This window comes from Synchiropus splendidus, chromosome 8 (genome assembly GCF_027744825.2).
Source record: "Synchiropus splendidus isolate RoL2022-P1 chromosome 8, RoL_Sspl_1.0, whole genome shotgun sequence".
Classification (NCBI taxonomy): Eukaryota; Metazoa; Chordata; class Actinopteri; order Syngnathiformes; family Callionymidae; genus Synchiropus; species Synchiropus splendidus.
In genome coordinates, this window is record NC_071341.1 from 18,500,112 (window position 1) to 18,519,351 (window position 19,240).

Sequence of the window (19,240 nt, forward strand, 5' to 3'; positions counted from 1 at the left end):
ACTCTACACATATGTATTCCATATAAAATATCTGATCAACATCCACATCAAAAGGTCGTATTTGAATAATGTGTATCTCCCTAGTTCAGTTCTGGTTATTATCAGGAGGAGCTGAGAAACTGAGGACACTTCACTACATCTACAACTTACCAGTTAGCTCTGTGCTAACCGCCATGCTAGCTGTTAGCTCCAGAGTGTGTGGCGTCACAGACCAAACATGGTGTGGAAGGGGTTTGCTCATCCTTAAGACGGGTTACCTTCGCAAACACTTGTGAACACTACGACCCGTCGCCTCAGTCAGGAACCAATTAAAGGAGCAGAAACGAACACATCTGATTCCAGACAATGTGATAGTTCCTCACTGCTTCTCGATAACAACCAGTTGTCGATGCCCATCCTGCAGCCGTGTGTGTTTACAGCAACAGCAACACGATTGTGACGTCGATGAATTTTGCTGTTGATGGCGTCAACTAACCGTTGCGGCCCTAGTTTTGAGCCGATGGAGGTGCAGCACAGACATGTGTGTAGGGTCTCTGTCGGATAAAACATCTCTGAAGATGTTGAAAATGCTTCTGCCTCAGTGTATTCAGGTGAGAGGTCAAGTCGTGTTCATAATTCTTTCTGACTTCCAACTCAATTTCAGACGTCAGAAAGAGTGAAGGGTGAAACTCCGGGTGACACCACTGACTCTGCGTTTGCACGTGAGTCAGCAGCTCAGTTCTGTAACACATGTCGCACATGGAGTAAAAGAAACACACTGACTAGGATCAAAACGTGTTCAACAAGTGAAGGTGTATTTGTTTGAGGGCAACTTGTGTGCGTTGGCTCCTAATCTTGCCGCCCTGCCGTTGACACTTCCACTCACCCAAGAGGGAAGTCACTCCTGTGATGACCGTGTTTTACTGCTACCGAAACCCAAGACCTCCACCAGCTTTTTCTCGCTACAATTCTCATAAACAGGGCAGAGCCTGAACACCACACGCACGCTGCTGTTCACCTGCAGTTCCTCTACAGCTTCTTTTGCTTTCACATTGGTGGAGAAACAAACTCAAATGAGTTTCAAGTTTCAGTTTGTCTGACATAACGAGAAATGTAAGGTTGCAGAGGCGAGTGAGTCACCACCAGTCAAAGGCCAGCGAGGCTTTCACCACCACGTGCTAAGGACAAGGCCCGTAGTTGGTATCACTGTGAAGACACACACCGAGGGACGCAGTCATGCGGGGCACAGCTGCCGCCTTCACGTAGAAACAAACCCAGTGAGGGTTGCCACCTTTTACGCAGAAAAATGAGGGGCCCAGTTTGCTGTGCGGCCCACAATTAGGCGAACTATGCGGCCGCCGTAGCCAGTGCGTCGAGCAAAATTCACTCTGTAATACAGTTACAGTGATGAGAGTTGGAGCTTCTTCAGACATTTTTTTCAGACAACAGTAAATATTGACCCAATCTGCTTTCAACCAGCAACTTCATTATGACCAGGGTTTATAGCTGAAAATATGAGAACATTTAATAATAATTCTAAACAAAAATAACTCAACAGACAACACATTATTGATGTTTCTAATATTTCCTTGTGTTTGATATGGAGTACAAATCATTGAAAAAAGTCACTGTCAGAATCACTGAGATGTGTTCATGGGACTCCTCTTCTACTCTTTGGTCGTTTTGGTATTATTTTCTGCTGGTAATTCACTCTATTACACATGTGACATTAGTTTTCTGTATTTCATGAATCACATAAATGAATAGTTTGACACTATCAACAATACATAGCTAGCAACAAAAGTCACGTTAGCTCTGTTAGCTTTGCGGTGCAGACAGTCTTTGGCGCCGCGGGTCCGACAAGGACATGCACATGAGGGGAAACTGGATCATTTTCCCACGACACACCTGACATAAACTATCAATAAACAACCCATGACATGGTGCGTTCAGGAATGCTGTATTTCAACAAGGGACAGGTGAAATACAGGACGAGTCCGTACTTCAAGGGGGCGGGTCCCAACCCAGATGTGAAGCGCAGACTGAGTGGCTACTGACGGCTCTGTCGTGTGTTAATATTCAGCTTTGGCTCCTTCCAGACGTGACGTTGATGTTCTCTGACGGCCGCGCCGCTACATCCCTCCACGTCGATTCTTTCCGGTGCATGAATTAAAAATGAAGCGGGCTGACCTGCGCTTCTCGTTCCTGAATAAGTAAAGCAGTCCGAGCGCGAATACAGTGCGAGTCTCGGTGTGAGTGCGAGCGGCCAGTGGAGCAGAGAAAAACCCATGAAATAATGATGAACAGGGTCATCATCACCTGTAAATGGGGGGCACGAGGAGGAGGAGGAGGAGGAGTTGGGGGAGGAAGGGGGGACCATTCATTCCACATGAAACACTCCAAATTCAAATGCACACTGACCAGGTCAGCCACGGGTGACTTTTTGCGGTTCTGTTTTTCCACCTCCACCTGCATCTTGGCCATGGGCTTGGCCATCGCCAGAGCCAGCTTGGCCTCCGCCTGGAGCTTCTTCTGCCGACTCAGGAAGTCCATGTCCTCCAGAGACTCCGAGTCGTCTTCGGTGGTGTCCCTGTCTGAGTAGGAGGAGCTCTGCTTGGACTGCAGGGGGGGACAGACACAAAGAAGGAAGTTCATCGACAGCCCGCACGACAGTGTTCTACCAGAGCTGGACAAAGTGCGGCCTGGGAGCCACCTAGGGCCACTCTCGAAACATCAAAGTAGAACTCTGATCATGGAGAACATGACACAGTGATGAAATTGAATTTCCCATCCTCCGTCCATAGCCTTCTTAATGTACATTACATGTCTCTTTTTAGCCATGACTTCTTCCTCTTTCATCATTTCAACCATCCGTCGGGTTTTTCGTCACTTGGGACAGCCCACACACAAGGCTGGGCTCCTCTGGCCTTAGGAGTGGGGTGGCCCCTCACACCAGGTTCTGGATCTGCTCACAAGTGTGGTCGCTCCAACCACAGTGCCTCTTCCCCTCTGTACCCACCTCACCAAAAGCGTGACCTTTCTTCTCCTGCTCGGCACCGTCTCTTACCTGCGATGCCCAGGTTTACCGGCTAGATGGCAGACACATTAACCTCTCCTCCTCTTTCTACCCTTGAGAAAAAGAGAGCGACTCACAGGGAGGAAAAGTAGAAAGCTAGCGCTCTCTGTAGTACAGAGCCCGGGAGGTGACACGTTTGGATGTGACATGCATTAGTTTATTTATCAATTTATTTTTTATCTTGAGATGTTGTTTTATTAAGACATTTTTGCTGAGTGATTGTACATTGGGATTTATTCACAAAATCCAATAAGAATATCTCAAGATAATTTCTATCTCAAGAGAAAAATGATCTCAATAAAAATGATCACAAGGTAAAAAGTATCGCTTCGAGATAAAAAAAATAAAAATAAAGTGGTGCAAGTCACCTCCCGGGCTGCGTACTGTTGAACAAAGATGGCATCGACAACTGTTTCACTGATATAGTAATCTGTAAATCCTAATATTCATTCTCCTATCCACCTATTTCTGAAGTTATGGTCTCATCTCCAGGTACTTTGTCACAAAAGACGACACAGTCTGGATCAGGATGGAAAAGAGGCCACACTATGAATTGGTGTGTAAAACCAGTTTTGTGTCATCAAAATTATACACTTGTAAGAAAAATGAATTGATATCAAGTAAAAAAAAAAACCCGGAAATATATTGAGTAATGATGTCACTGAGTGTAATTTACAACATTTTTAGATGGTTGCTAAATCAAAGAGTACAATTTTGGAAGTGGCAGAAATGAGTGCGAGAAATAAACACACTTTGCATGAGTATATTATAAAAAAACGTCTATTTTAAAATTAAAAATACAAATATACATGTTGAGTAATGTGAATTTGACAACTCTGATGCTGTCAATAATAATAACAAGGGTTTATAAATGGATGTAAATGAATAATGAATACATTTATAATGAATGAACCAGCCACATAAAGCTGAAGTGTTTTCATGAAACTACTCCTCCTTTACATCCACTTATATTTCAGGGTAGGTTTGCCCACCCTGCTCTAGACTGACAAACATAGATACTGGGACAGGACCCAAGATTATGGTCATCTTAGGCAAAATATTACATATATATAATATATTTATTTAAACTATAATTTAAGTGTTTAAAGTGTTATACTTCAAGTTGAACGTTTGCTTTTCTTCACCATGTATCCAAGGGAATGTATTTGACTGTTTGATTTGGCTCATGGTTTACAGAGGGAAAACCTGAATTCCAGTTTAAGAAGTGTATCTGGGCTCACACGACTCTGCTGGACAGACAGACTGACTGACATACCATGGGGGAGAGGGGCGTGTCCAGGCTGGTCTCCGTCTTGCTGTCATCTGCATCGCTGTCCTTGTCACTGCCGCTGTCGTTGACGAAACAGATCTGAAGGTTCATCCCGCTCTGCAGCCTGAGGTGGGAGGAGACACCAGCATCGCATGAGTGTCGGTCACACCAGCAGGCGTTTACATGACCGAAGGAGACGGAAAGTCGATCCGCCGGGGCCAAAAGTAATGTGAGGGAAAGACCCTGTTGCCTCAGTTTCTCATCGGCCCTCGTGTTCTCTTCAGCGTCATTGATCCCAGGCGCCTGCGGATGGTGTGATCCACACCCTGAGGAGGCGAACCATGCCGCACCACGACACCGTCGGACCTGACTTCAGATCAATAGTCTGCTCATTCAATGCAGTAATTACAAACACAGCGGATTGATTCCAATTACAAGGGAATAGATTTGATCAGTCCCGATCAGAGCAGGGCTGCTGTGCCAGTGTTTACAAGAGAAGTTTGGGAACTAAGAGGGCAAACATCGAACACCAAGTGAGCCTCTCAGGTTTATGACCACTGTACTCGTGATGTTTTCTTTGAGCACGCACATTTTAAATTGTTCTCCTCTTCCCAACAAATACAGAAAAAAAGTAAAAAAATACAAAACGAACTTTTCTCTGCCTCAGAGGGGTTGTGTTACCTTGACGATAGGCTGGGTTTGCCGCTCTTGCTGCAGCTGGTGTAGATGCCGGGTCCATCGTCGAAGAAACTGCCCAGGGCCAACTTCTGCCTGATCGACTCCCTCTCATTCTTTTGGGCCTGCAACACAAGTCCCACAGCATTAAACACCACGTCTTTAAACGCAATCTTTCCCCGTTGTTTGTGGGTTTTTTATTTCTTAGTTACTTATTTTAAAGTCAACAAATACAGTGAATGTAATGACGTAGTTGAACCTGTAGGTGGCGATGCTGTCTAAGAAAGCACAGGCTCGTGCTTCACCCGTCTCTATGACGCCAGGAAAATATTTTCAGCAGTAAGCACAGTGAGTGGTAGGTTGAGAGTTCAAACGCGTGAAAATGAAAGAATGACTTTGCTTTTTCAGATGCAAACTACCGTCTGCCCACATCAAAGACAAGGCACTTTTGAGGTGATCGGAGCTCATTCTAAAAACACCTCCCAGTCACATGGATGCAGAGAGAGCAAGTCACAGCTGCTCCTTTGATTTATGTGTTGTCACATGATGATGCACACACACAGCTTCTGAATGAGAGTCCCATCTCTGGGGCAGAAACCTCGAGACAACCAGACTCTGGAGACGTGAATCAAAGGACTTCAGATTTTAGTCCAGACCTGTGCATCATTCACACAAGGTTGTCATGACTTTGACAGAAGGGGAGCAAAAACATCTGACAGCCGAGACGTCAGCGTGGTGGATTCTCTTCAGTGAAGACATGTATTGTAGCAGTGGAGCGACAGAGCGATTCTCTGGGAGGTAAAGATAAGGAAAGAGATGCTGGCGGTCTAATCTCCCACCGTCTCTGGATCTTGTCCCACATCGACTTAGTCCCTCACATTTTCCACATTTCTCATCCAACTCCTCCCCCGACTCTTTCATTCATGTGATCGAGGCCTGATAAGTTGTTGATCCTCCCCTCCTCATCTCTTTGCCTGCAGCTTTCCACGATTCAACCCTTTTAAAAATCTGCCTGCTCATTTCCTCACCTCCTCACTTCCCAGCCCTCCTCTCAGTCTTGCGTCTCGTGGCGATTGTGTGCAGGCGTTGGTGAGAGCGTCTCCATCAAGGACACATTAGCATAATCCCACTCCACACAAGGGTCCACATAACAAGTGCACAGGGGACCTTGCTCCGCTCCTTTTAGCGTGTGAAGAGTTGTCGAGAAGAACACACTCTTCACACTCGGTCAGAAGCTTTGCAACTCTGACGCTACGGATCAAACAGGCCTGTCCAACGTTCACAGCCGCAGTCAAATGGTGATGGGAGGCGGAGCACGTGAAAGAAAACAAACTTTTGTTTGTGAAGTAATGGGCTCAATTCTCATCTCCAGGTACTTTGTCACAAAAGACGGCACAGTCTGGATCGGGACTGAAAAGAGGCCACGCTATGAATTGGTGTGTAAAACCAGTTTTGTGTCGACAGTCATAATAATATGTATTTATAAAAAATTATTAGATGTCAAGTGTAAAAAAAATGCTGAAATACATCAAATATTGATGTCAATTGGTGTGATTTACAACATTTTAAATGGTTGCTAAAACAATGATTATAAGAGTGAGAAATACACTTTGCAGGAGAAAATTATTAATAACGTCTGTTTTAAAATTAAATTATTAGCAAAAAGCAAAATATCTTACTATCTCAGAAACGATATCAGGAAAATGCACAAATATATGTTGAGTAACATGATGCTCCTGATGCTGCAGATAATGGGTTTATAAATGAATTTAAAGATCAATAATGAATATATTTATAATGAATAATATAAAAAACTAAATAAATAAATAATTCATAATCATAATTATTATTTAAAAAAACAATTTAAAACTATCAAAGACAGAAGAGCAATTCTACATGGTGGGCTGACCTCATGTGGGCTGGATAAAATTTCAGTTCTCACCATGCAATAAAAGGAGGTTAGAGCAGCACTATCCAATACTCAGATCATTTCCGTGACATTTATGATTTCAGTCAAAATGCCAAGGTGACAATTTTCTAGTTGAAAAAGAAACAAACCTGCCCATGATCTGGAGAAAAACACGACACAAGTCTGAGGCTCAAACCGATATAAACACATTGAGTGTGTTTTACAACATAAAGGCCCAGGTGCTTCATGAATGACCACCACTCAGGATCATGACACCTGATCTTCAGGTGTTCTAAGGACGGCTCTACTTCAGACAATAGATCTTTCTGTTTGGAAGACCTTCAGTGGAACTGGGACTAGCCAGGTTCTGACGTCAGGTCCTACTCACCAGAGGTAACTAAGCTAAGCATAGAATATAAATGACTCAGTGCTCCATCACGTCCATCACCTACCATGACATCTTCGGTCCATTCCACCCAGATGGTGCAGTTATTTAACCGCTGCACCAACTCTGAGAGATAATTCCCCTTTAGAGGAGGAAGCAGTGAAGGTTTTAACGTGTCAGACTTCTCTCACTTCATGTGCACACATCTGCTATTTACTTTACTAACTGGCTGTGAGCGCGCGCGTGTGTCTCCGTGTGTGTGTGTGTGTGTGTGTGTGTGTGTGTGGCCAGTGTGTTTATTGCTGACATGCCATAAAGCAATCACACAGGTGTGGAAAACACCGCCTGTATTTTCTATCTCTGTAGGTGTAAAACCAAACTCTCAGCAGCAAATTCCTTCCAGGCCACCATAGAAGAAATTACAGGCCTTAATGGTGAATGAAAGGAAGTGAAATGGGGTTTGTTATGGAAAGCCATCACGCGCTGCCGAGTGCAGGTCGACCCGAGTGCACATCTGCAGAGCACTTCACCCAGAGTCAAGTGGGGACAAACCAATCTGTGCAGACACAAAACACAGACGAGAAAACAAGACGCACATCTTCATCTACGCAGGAGTGAGGAGCATAAGTTAGTGTCTCCGTGTGTCCGTGTGAGAATCCAAACACAGCCTGATTTGTTTCCCAGACCTGACACTGAGTTACTGCCACAGCTTCAAAAACAGACTCAAGGTCAGTGTCTATTCCGTGGCGTGTTTCTCGACTCACACAGATGGTCCTTCACACTCGGAGCTGAAAACAGTCTCGGCTCTGTGCGCTCGCCTCAAGGTGTGTGTCAGGAACGCTAGAAACCCACTCGCCGCTGCTATCTGAGACTTCCCCGTCGAGGCGGAACGGCATTCCATCCCAGATAAGGGACCTGGCCTTTGACCCGACACACAGTTCAGCCACAGGTCAGTGCTAGGCTGCTCCTGTCGCTCAGCAATTGCTAGCTGCTTTCATGTGTTTGGGGGGGGGTTAAAGCAGAGGACAAATAGAAAAATACAAAGGGAGGCAGGAGATGCAGGAAGCATGGAGTGAGTTCAGACGGACAATAGAGCTCTGAGTGACATTTAAGCTTTTAATTCTCAGACGGGGGGGAGGAATGGGGGGAACTCAGTGGAAGAATTTGTAGATTTCCCAGAAAGATACAGCACTGACCCAACATCTCACCAGAGGACGATCTATATTTGTACTTCACACGGTCAGTATCAGTATACAAGTGGAGAGAGTAAAGAGAAAAGTTGTAACACTCACAAATGAACTTCAAGTGTCGGATAAAGTACCTCCTTGTAGTGGTCGCTGAGCTCCAGACAACAGGTTTGTCGGATGACATCATCCACTCCGTCACAACTCTCCTCCCTCATGGCTGCCCTCCCTCTCTGTCCGTCCTCTCCACTCGCTCTTTCCACTGAGTCCACTCAGGCACATCCCCGGCAGCAGGCCACCGCTGGCTCGGAGCGCGCTTACAATCCACTTGCTGGAAGGCTCTGGACTGCCAGTCACACTGGCCAGAGGTAAAGCCCCTTTAGACCCTCCCTGCCCTCCACCCTGCTCATGGACGGCCTCCTACAGCCAGGGAGAGACAAGGGTGAAAGAAAGTGGCTGTGGTGCTTTCCCCCCCATTTTCACGCCCTGACGTGAGCGAGGGCAGCAGCTGCCTCCACCTCTGTGAGCAGCATGTGTGAGAGTTTCATAAAAAAGGACTTGTCTGTCGGAGAGTGTAATGATTTACCACATATCTATCCATAAAGGAAGTTCAGGAAGGACCTTTCTGAATCGATTAAACACCAGAAATCTATAGGTAGATGAGAATCACAGATAAAATAAATGTGTAAATGAGTGAAAATTCAAGCAAGTACCAATATAACCTTATTATTTTTGAGAAATAAAGGGTTAAACCTATGGGTGGGATTTGATTAAAAAAATAATCTAGTAAGAGAATTTGTGATTAATTAATCTCAATTAATCACAGTTCAATGGTCTAAGAATATTTGCCACAAGAAGCCACATTTATCAATTTGGTGTATTACTGAATCAAATGATTGACCCATACATACATTTAAACAACAAAATATTGTTTATTTTGCATCAGTTCGACAGCAGCACAATAAATCACGATGGTGGCTATATTCAAGTTTTTATATCACCTTCTTTAAACTAAAGCTCTTTTAATGTCTTGAAAATATTTGTATTAGATTTAAATTTTATAAGAATTTCAAGTCCATTCAGAGTAGTGGAACCCCTGGTCATTGTGTAGCGAAAAACCTCCCTGAACCAAAGCAAACAGATGCTTTTGTTTGCTTTGGTTCAGGGATTCCTCCATGTTTGTTGTTGTTGTTGTTATCACCCTAGCTGTCTGTGATCAGTGGACCAGGAGGTCCTGCTCTTACAAAGGTTCCCTGTTGTCTGGAGAGAAAACTGTTCAATTAAATATTTTTTTTCCCACCACTAGTGGTCAGTTATATCTATCCATAAAGGAAGTTCACGAATGACCTTTCTGACTCGATTAAACATGAGAAACCTATAAGAAGATGAGAATCATAGATAAAATAAATGTGTAAATGAGTGAAAATTCAAGCAGGTATCAACATAACCTTATTATTGTTGCAAAATAAAGGGTTAAAACTATGTCTTGACCGAGAAGCACTAAGGTCTCAAAAAACTTATAGCTAAATGTGCTCCAAAAATGTCCCCCTATCTATGTTTGTCAGTGTTGCTGGGTCAGAAGAATGTAGAGGAAACTTGGCTTTCACAATGACTATAAAACAACATAACCATCCAAGAATTGTGCACGGAAAACTATTAAACTGCTGCCTCTCAATTTTCGACGCCCAGAACGGAGAAATGTTTACAGAACAGCCAGCGTATTGTGACGCCTCCTGCCAAGGTAAAAATAGTCTGGACTCCGGCCCGGCCCGCTAAATAAACCCTGATGGAGCACAATGGCCCATTAGTCCGGCGCGCGGCCACTGCTCAGTCACTCTGACACGGACGCAGAGATCTCTGGAGTCTGGTATCAGCGGCTCACATTTTCAATCTGAGCTCTTCACAGCGTGTGATGATTTCATCCGGGCGAGGCGTTATCGACCCGTGACTCATATATTTGTCATAGCAGCCCAGACAGAAAATTACACCCGCAGCTGTGTTGCAGAGGAACATGGCATCACAGGGACCATCACCAGGGCCCCATCCCTGCCCTCAGTAGCCTGCTAGCCAGGGGTCGCTCGCTCAGTCTTTAACTAACTAATAACTCAAAACTCCATTTGATTCAACAGCTAACATGAGCTAGCATTAGCAGAAACCCAGTAGTAACCAGTGGAGCTCAGGTCTTCCACCATAAACATTCCAGAAGGGTTAGTCGTAATTCCTGTTTACACAACAAGGAGTTATATGGCCTAGGAGCATAAAAGGAGGTCTCACTCATGGGGCATTACATTTTAAAATATTTTTAAATTCAATATAAATGTTTAAAAAACATTTATATTTTTATATGATATATATTTTATATATTATTTTTATTATATTTTATTATTATTATTTTATATATATATATATTTATTATTTGAATGTTGAATTTCACATGACTTCTTTCAACCACAGCAAAGGACTATGTTGTATGAGAAATTATTAGTTTATTGCAAAGCAAAGACCAATAAAATGAATAAAGCAGGCAGCATGATTGGAGCTCTGTAAAGCCATTGTGCTCAGACACTATGGTAATTGTCGGCTCACGGCGAAAAGGGAAATCTGAATTTGGGCAGCAGCGCTAACCGTGCCAAAACTGGATCGCTAAACCAACTGGGATGTTGCCTCTCCTGCCTGTCCTGAGAGTTATTTTGATAACAGACAGAGATAAACGCCGGCGCGCACATATCCTCCATGGCGGAAGTGGGAGGAAGGCGGATATATTAGTACAAAAATGGATGCTAATATGCTACACCGTATTGTATTGCACTGTGTATGTGCACATACATAGCATGTGTGGATGGCCTGTTTTTGTCTGTTAGCTAGCAGCTAAAGAAAGCCTTAAAATATTAGCATCTGGAAACTACTTGCAAGAAATAAAAACAAAGTAATAATAAGTAAAAAAGAAAAAAAAAGGTGTGTATTCACTCATAATTCAGGAACACTTAGCCGCCAACACCACCAATTAGCATTGTAGTGTTTGAATGCTAATAAGTTGCTAGCTGAGGGTTTCTTTCTTTCTTTCTTTCTCAATTGCTAGCTAAAAACTTGCAAAGCAACAAACTGTCTGTCAGCAGGGAAGGAGCGCGTCTACACTGTTTCACTCTTTGAAGGATAAATCATCCACCAGAGGAGCGTGGAGACGAATCTGACTAAACAACCCCAGGATCCAACGGTGGGTAGAAATCGCCCTCCGAGGACAAAAAGGTTGAGGAGAGATCAGACAGGGGAGATGAGAGGGAAGAGCGCGGGGAGGAAAACTGACAAACGTGACTTACTTTCATCAGACTGACAGACAGCACGGAAGCCAAAATAATAAAATATGCAGGGAGTTGGGGAATAAACTGCATATGTGAGCAGATCAAAGTCGAAGATGAGCGCTCCTCTCAAGCGCACGCTATCTCCATCTCACACAAAGGGTTAAATCGAAAAAGAGGAAGTGGCTTTGACTTCTGTGTTGAGCGCCGGATTACAGGGGAATTGTCTCACTATCTCCTGGATCCACTCATGTTGTGCTGCGGCTGCTGCTCGGGACAACACACACACACACACACACACGTTTGTATCTCTATCCTAGTGGGGACCTCTCATTGCCATAATGCATTCCCCAGCCTCTCACCCTAAACCTCATCATCCAAAACAAAGGGCAAACCTGAACCAGGACACTGAACCAAACTGAAACCCACCTGTAATGACCCAGTTATTTTGATATCTTAATACTCAAATTGAGGCTTAACCTTGTTAGGACCAGCAAAACGGTCATAACTAAGCCAGATGTCTTCACAAGGTTCTAACAAGAATAGATAACACACACACACACACACTGCCAGTACAAGCAGCGTGGGCCGCTGGGATGCGGAGGGTGGGGCAGTCTGCTTCGCTTCATTACTGAGGCTGACTTCATGGTGAAGGTGAAGTCACTGCCGACACCAGTCAAGGTTTTTGGGAACGACAGGTCGCCTGAGCGAGGACGCCACTGCTCAGTCACACCAGGATGTCGTCAACACATCAGTGACACTCCGACGTTACGCTTGAATTTCACAGCTCAATCTCACTGTCATTGTTTTGAGCCAGCAGTAAGGAATCTAAAAATGTGTCTCCTACTTTTTTCCATTCAAATATTCTCCAGAATATATTCAATATTTTAGTGAATCTCGCTGTTTCAATCGCTCTCTTCATAAGGGCAAGACAGTCCTCTGGGCTTCGAGCGAGTAGTGACCCGCAATTAAACATGTCCCATACTGTACTGCAGCAGTCGGTTTTATCTTCAATCACTAAATAATAACTTGAACACACGCACACAACATTTTCCTTATGAAGCCATTTTGTTTTCATGTTGTTCCGATCGATATTTGCAGCATACAAACCTGAAGTCAGACGGCCTTGGTAGCATAGACAGGAACTATGGCTTGACTGTCTCACACACACCAACCGAGCCACTGGCCTTGGATGCCAGGCTCAGGAGGTGCCAGGAGTCCTCTCTCCCATTCACCCTCTGTTCACTTGGAACAAAAAGCCATTCTCTGCATGCAAGCGTGTGTATGTGTGTGTGCGCATATGTTTCAAAACAAATAGGCCTGCTTTCGCTCCTTCACGATTCCGCCACGATATCGCATGCATGAATAAGAGCAAATTCAATTTGAGACCAGGAAAAAGGGGAAGCAACAGATCCAGTCCAGGACTACATGGTCGCCCTGTTGCCATTTTGAAAAGTGAAGGGGGCAGAACTGGGTCTGCTGCCATAGCAACATGCTACGAATTTCTCCGCGGCACAGCTCTGTGTTCCAAACAAATTGGGCAGTGAAAGGCAGCACGGGTCGGCCCATCGGGAAGTCTTCTCACTCACAAATTGAACCTCAGAGGCCTGAGAGTGGGGCAAACTTTACATGGCAACATTTGTCATACTTTCACGGATGTCCACATGTCTCACTTTGATTTATAACAAACTTTGATTAAAACAGCAGTAGAAAGACATTTTCTTAGCCAGCAGTGTGTACGCATGGAAAAACCTCGGGAATGTGGGAATGTCGCTGGTGTTTCTGTTTGTGTTGCTAATGGAAACTGTGGAGCTGAGGAAAGAAAGGGGCTCTGATCACACCAAAGCATGGTGCTGACTCTATTCAATATCTCCTAAATACGTATGACGACGGGTCGAGAACAGGGGTGTCCAAACTGTGCTACGAAGGGCCGGAGTGGGCGCAGGTTTCCGTGTAGTAAGTTGATTGACAGCCTGGTGTTGCTTGTTTCAGCTTGCACCTGATTGGTCAAACAGCGTGCCCTTGGTTGGTTGGAACAAAAACCTGCACCGTTGTGGTCCTCCTTGAGGACCAGCTTGGAGAACCCTGGTCAAGAACAATGCACATTTCTAATTTACTTATTTGAATTAAGTAAAATACTGGCACTTTTTATTCCATATATCTCGGCAATGTCAGCTCTTTCAATATTTTTTATTTTCATTTTTTTATCAAGAAGTTCTCTGTATTTACATTTCTGGAAATCAGTTTTATTTGTTATTATTATTATTATTATTATGTTTTTAATCGGCATGCACCGATGCTGTTATGGGCCCGATACTGCGCTTGAGTACTCGAGTACTCGCAGAATGGCCACTGATACTGCAAAACCGATACCACTTTACCGCAGTGCAGATTTTGAAGTTCAGCACAATTTTGTAAAATTTGTCGTTGTAATGCATGAGACTTGACTAGATTGTCACCCATGAAGAAGAAAAATATACTGAGGAATGTTGTTGTAATAACCACATAAATGGAAAAATATAGATTTTATTTTAATTTTTTTTCAAAAATATTGAAGTTCTATTTTTTACACATTTTTCAGGCACATAGTTTCTATATTGGTCTGCATTTGTTCTGCATTTTCCAACAAGGCAACCAATAATAACAATAATAATTTATTTTGTATCTTCTTGTTTACATGATGCATCAATTCAGCAAAACGTTGGTATCAAGTATCAAATCAAGGCGGTTCAGAGGTGTTCCATTAACATGACAATACATTTAGAATTGAGTGTAGTAACCAAGAAGAACACTATGATTCACATCTCTTCCAGTCAGCTGGAGGACCAGCTCCCGTACACACGTCCTTTCCTCCGCTCCCTCCACACACACACTGCGTGAGACAGGATTCGACAGTCAATCCCGAGGCCCTGGCTTGCTGACAATATTCCCCCAGTCTGAGATGACACGCGGTGGCCAAGCTGATAAATCTCCTCATCGCGCAGCGTTGACTGAACACGACCGCTGATTTATAGATTCTCATAAAGCACAAGGACGTATTGAAACCTCAGCGCCCGCAGCACGGCGGCGTTGGTTCCGGCTCTGTTAAGCACTTAATGAAATGAAGGTCTGCACAAGCATTTGGGCAAAACCCTGGCGTTAACCAGGTAGATCCTTTTGTTTATAGTAGGAAGGCAGAAATGTTCAAACAGCTCACGGATGCAGCGACTGCCACCGCATTAAGAGCAAACGTCTTGACAGTATCATCATTGACATCACAGCGAGGCAGAAGCTGACGTTCTAAATGAAGGACTTGTTTGTTTGCTTCCACAGGAATATGTCGCTGGATTTGAGGGGGAGCGCTTGTTTGATCACAATCTTAAAGGCGACAACTTCCGTGACATTTGTGACAGTTGGGGTAAACACCAGGGAGTGAGAGGCACGCATCATGTTTCCACTCCTCAGAACGTCTCATCAAAGACTGAGCCTTAATGAAAGACTCAAATCGCTCCAAGACACAGACTCCCCTCCCTCCAGCCCCCGATCTACGAGCAGAGAGGAGAGTTGCTTGCCACCGTGTCTTTGATCGTGACTCCATCATTAAACATTCCTCGTCTTACCTCTCGCCCCTGCTCCTTCCTCCACCAGCTCTATATATCTTTACATCCTCTGTGAGTGTGTGAGTGCGTGAGAGAGAGGGGCGCTGGCTCGGTGCTGGTTGCCAGGTTACCGGTCTAATTGAGGGGCCTCTGGAGAGCTGCTGCTATCAGAGGCTGAACCTTCTACTCTGCTCACCGCCCTCAGCTGCTACCGTCTCTATGTTTTAGTTCAGTTAAACTGTTTGCTGACTTAGACACGACGAGAATCGAAAGAGAAAAAGTCTGAAACATTTTTCTCATCGCTGGTACTTTACTCCATTACGCTATTATCAGCCATCGACACTGGATCCTTCGGCTTTCCCAGGCTATCTCCGGCGCTTCGCTCCCATCTTGCCATCTTTCTGTCACTCAGTGTTGTTCTTATCTCCCACCAAACACGGCACAGCGTCTTTATCCGGTTGCACAACTGCGCTGTTATCAAGCCAGAGCAAATCCAGCGGTGCACACACACGATTTTCTCGAATTTGGAATAGATTGAAACAGTTACAACATAGTGAGCTGGTCCACATGTAAGAGGGCTTAACATGTGCAGCACAACGGGGAAGAAAATGAAGTTGGTTGGTTGGGTGGTGGAAGGGCTTCAACTGTTGCAGTGCACTGTGGGGCCCTCCACAGGCAGGTCATAACACATCAAAGATGGATGTGCAGCCGAGAAAGACATCCAACTTGAGGTTTCCTCCTGAAACTCCGGTTTCCTCCCTGAGTCCCCGAGGTTAACTGGCCACCGTAACGTGTGTAAGTGGTGAGGGAGTCCCCTAAAGAAGTGACCGAATGAATGAACAGTCCAGGGCATCTGGACTTGCAATATTGTGGAGAAACTGCTTACTCAACCAAACCCTGCATGACAAACACAGAATACCTCAAAACTGCCGACTTCTTCTAGGTACAAATTTGGACTCCAAAAGTGAATGTTTTCCAGATTCCTTCAGAACTCTTCCTCTGCAGCTCCTCAAACACTCTCCCCATCAAAGAAGCTCCTGCACTCCCCCTCACTGTCTCCCCCGGCATCTTCAGCTCTTCTCCACTGCGTTTCATCTGCTTCTCTTCTTCTTCCCACACTGCACTGCAGAATTCTCATGCATGGACAAAAAAAAATTGATTTTCATTTTAGGTGTGCCTGCTTTAGCTAATGATCCACTCCCACTGGCTTTTCCTTTTCAAGTGAAGCAGGACTGAGTCACCATGTCATCATGCGTACGACTTCCAACTCTGGATTTGAGTGTATTGTACTAGCCACTAAATCTCCAACAACACAACACACAGCAACAAAATCTGCTTACTGACATGATCAAGAAATTCAAGATCAGTTAATGATCAAACCAATGGCACCAAAGTAAAGCTTCTAAAGCCAAATATACCTGATAAGAACAGTTCTCCTGGTGGACCATCCTTCACAGCATCCTAGAGCGGCGCGGGCTGAGCTGCGGGAACGAGAGGTGGACCGGGACAAGCTCCCCAGCCCCTGTATTCCAAAGGCGATAGGTGGGCCCGACTTCACCCTGATGTGACTAAGCCAAAAATCAATCCTCCGCACCCGTGTGCTCTTCTATTTCTGCTGTTTTCTGGTGCGCCTGCTAGTCTGGAGAGAAAGGCACAGTTTGAGCCTGACTTCCCAAAAAAACGAAGGAAGGGAGGGGAGAGAGAGACCGGGGAGGGGTGTGGGAATAGGCGAGGAGAAAAAAAAAAGGAGGGGGGGGGCTGTGAAAAGCAGTCCCGTCGCCTCTCTATCGCCTGGTTTGGATTGCAGGGGAGGAGGAGTCAGCGGGCCGAATGAACGCAGAGTGCTGGCTCATTGGGACAGCGGAAGGTGGGTGGAGGGAAGTGACAAGGAGGAGGGGTGGGGGGGTGGGGGGGTGTTTCATATGCCAGCGCACAGAGAGGAAGAAGGGCTGATGAGCGACTTTCCTGTTGTTTTAATCTTTTCCGTACAGATATGTAAAGCCTCCGCCCACGGGCTTTAAAAACGGCAACATCATTTCATCACATTTTCACATGGAAGTGGGTCAGAACCATGTTCGTCATCAGACGGCTTAAAATAACCAACACAAAGGCCACTTCCTGATTAAACGATGAGTTCATAATTTCAAAAAATGTCCTCACAAGAAAACATTCACCGGACACTTCTGTTTCTATGTTTCGTCGACTTGCAGCACAGTGATCTAAAGCATGTCCAAAACTAGCTCTCCCACAATGTATGGATGATTATGACACTCCGAAATGACAACCTCCCGCCACTAGGCTGCAGTGTTTCCACTAGAGCGTTTAGCAGGCAGTGATTTACACTGTGAATATTGGACAGCAAAATTTTTGAGGAGAGAAACTGGCTATTAGTGGAGGATTGGAAGCGTGAAAATCTATTTCACGTTGAGGGAAAAAAAGGAATGAATTGAGTGAGTGTAGCAGTATTTTTTCACCCTCCAAATAAGAAGGCCAAACATAACAGTAACAAGAGTTATCCAGAGTTTTGCCTCATCCATTGAGTTTTCAGTCCAACATGTGACCCGGAATCTGATCATTTATAACTGAAGGGATTTTGAAATAAACGTCACAAGCAAGATCTGATGAAGAAGTTGCTGGTTCTCTCTGTGATAGAGAAACATTCTCGTGAGCATCACCTTCCATCAGTCTGTCCCATTGTCAGATTATAATCCCAACAAGAGGCAGATGGCCAGGCCATAATCCACATGGAGGCCAACCCAAGCACATAATCTGCTCCCCCTTCTCTTATCGCAGACCTTTGACTGTTATAACACACTACTTTCTCTTGTATGTTGAGTCATAACCCCACAGTCTGTGTTTATTATCCATCATGGAAAATAGCCTTCGATAATGAAAGTATTGAGCCAATCACCTGCAGAGAATCATGCTGGTGTGCAAGAATAACAAGAGAGATAGTAGATAACTCTGTCTCCCACGACACATGACATCGTGGTGTGAATTGCAAAACAAAGTTCCTTCCACCACGGCACCAAATGGAGAAGCATGTTTGCTGTCCGCGCCAATAAATCCCGATATTTGATGTGTTGCTATCTCAAGTCTTTATATCTCATATTGACGTTTGTGGGCTGATGTTGCTTTTCCCCGATAACACCACTCTTCCGTTAAACGACCTGAACGTGGATCAATGTGACTCCTGCTTCTGTCTGATGGCTGCAGCCACCGTGAAAATGACTCTGGTTTGGTCTGCAGCATGGTGCCCGGATGATGCCGAGAGAAACCGAGCGTGTCCTGCCCTGAACACAGGAGTCATACTAGGCCGTGACCAAACACTAAATCCCCCAACTACATGACTGAAAGAAAGAGGCAGCCTCATCTCAGTCCGACTGCTTCACCTCAGTCTGTCCTTGCTCTTGCTTATCGCTGTCCTTCTAGTGCCACTGCATTTGCCTCTCTTTCATTTCTTTCACCGTATTCCACGTCGCTCTCTTTCTCTCCATCTGCCTCCGACAGTCCTCTCAGCGGAAAGTCGGTGGCCCAGATGCTTTTAGAGAGCTGACATTTTGTGCCAGTGTATAAACACTGCATAGCAAAGCAGGTTGGCTCAGTGTGAGGGCTACATTCTGGCAGTAATGAGCTTGCTCTGACAGGGAGGAACTGATGTGGAAGGCCACATCGCTCCCTGGGTGTGTGTGTGTGTGTGAGTTGTTCTAATGAGCACTTGGTGGAGGATCTGCAGAGCCTGCTGGCTCCACCAGAGTGGTATAATATGCATCTTGCTTTTTTTAAATAGGCCAGAGTTTGGCTGTAGATTTCCTGATCACTTCCCCAATGTTAACTTCACTTCCCTTGGTTAAGCAGGTTACAGGCCTGAGCATGAAGCAGAACTGC

At 44.9% G+C, this 19,240-nt stretch overlaps 1 protein-coding gene across 5 annotated transcripts in view; it reads right to left on the bottom strand.

The window, feature by feature from the left end:
• Positions 1 to 19,240, bottom strand: part of schip1 (schwannomin interacting protein 1) — a 162,715-nt gene that overhangs the window by 3,818 nt on the left and 139,657 nt on the right. For 3 of the 5 annotated variants that reach the window (XM_053872297.1, XM_053872299.1, XM_053872298.1), the window contains 3 exons: positions 5,007 to 5,125; positions 4,332 to 4,449; positions 2,401 to 2,598 (listed from right to left, as the gene is read on the bottom strand). In XM_053872297.1, coding sequence (XP_053728272.1) covers positions 2,401 to 2,598; positions 4,332 to 4,449; positions 5,007 to 5,125 — 435 coding nt within the window. Of the gene's footprint in view, positions 1 to 2,400; positions 2,599 to 4,331; positions 4,450 to 5,006; positions 5,126 to 8,615; positions 8,712 to 16,770; positions 17,072 to 19,240 lie in introns of those variants that run through there. The other 2 variants (XM_053872300.1, XM_053872301.1) reach the window with 2 other exon arrangements.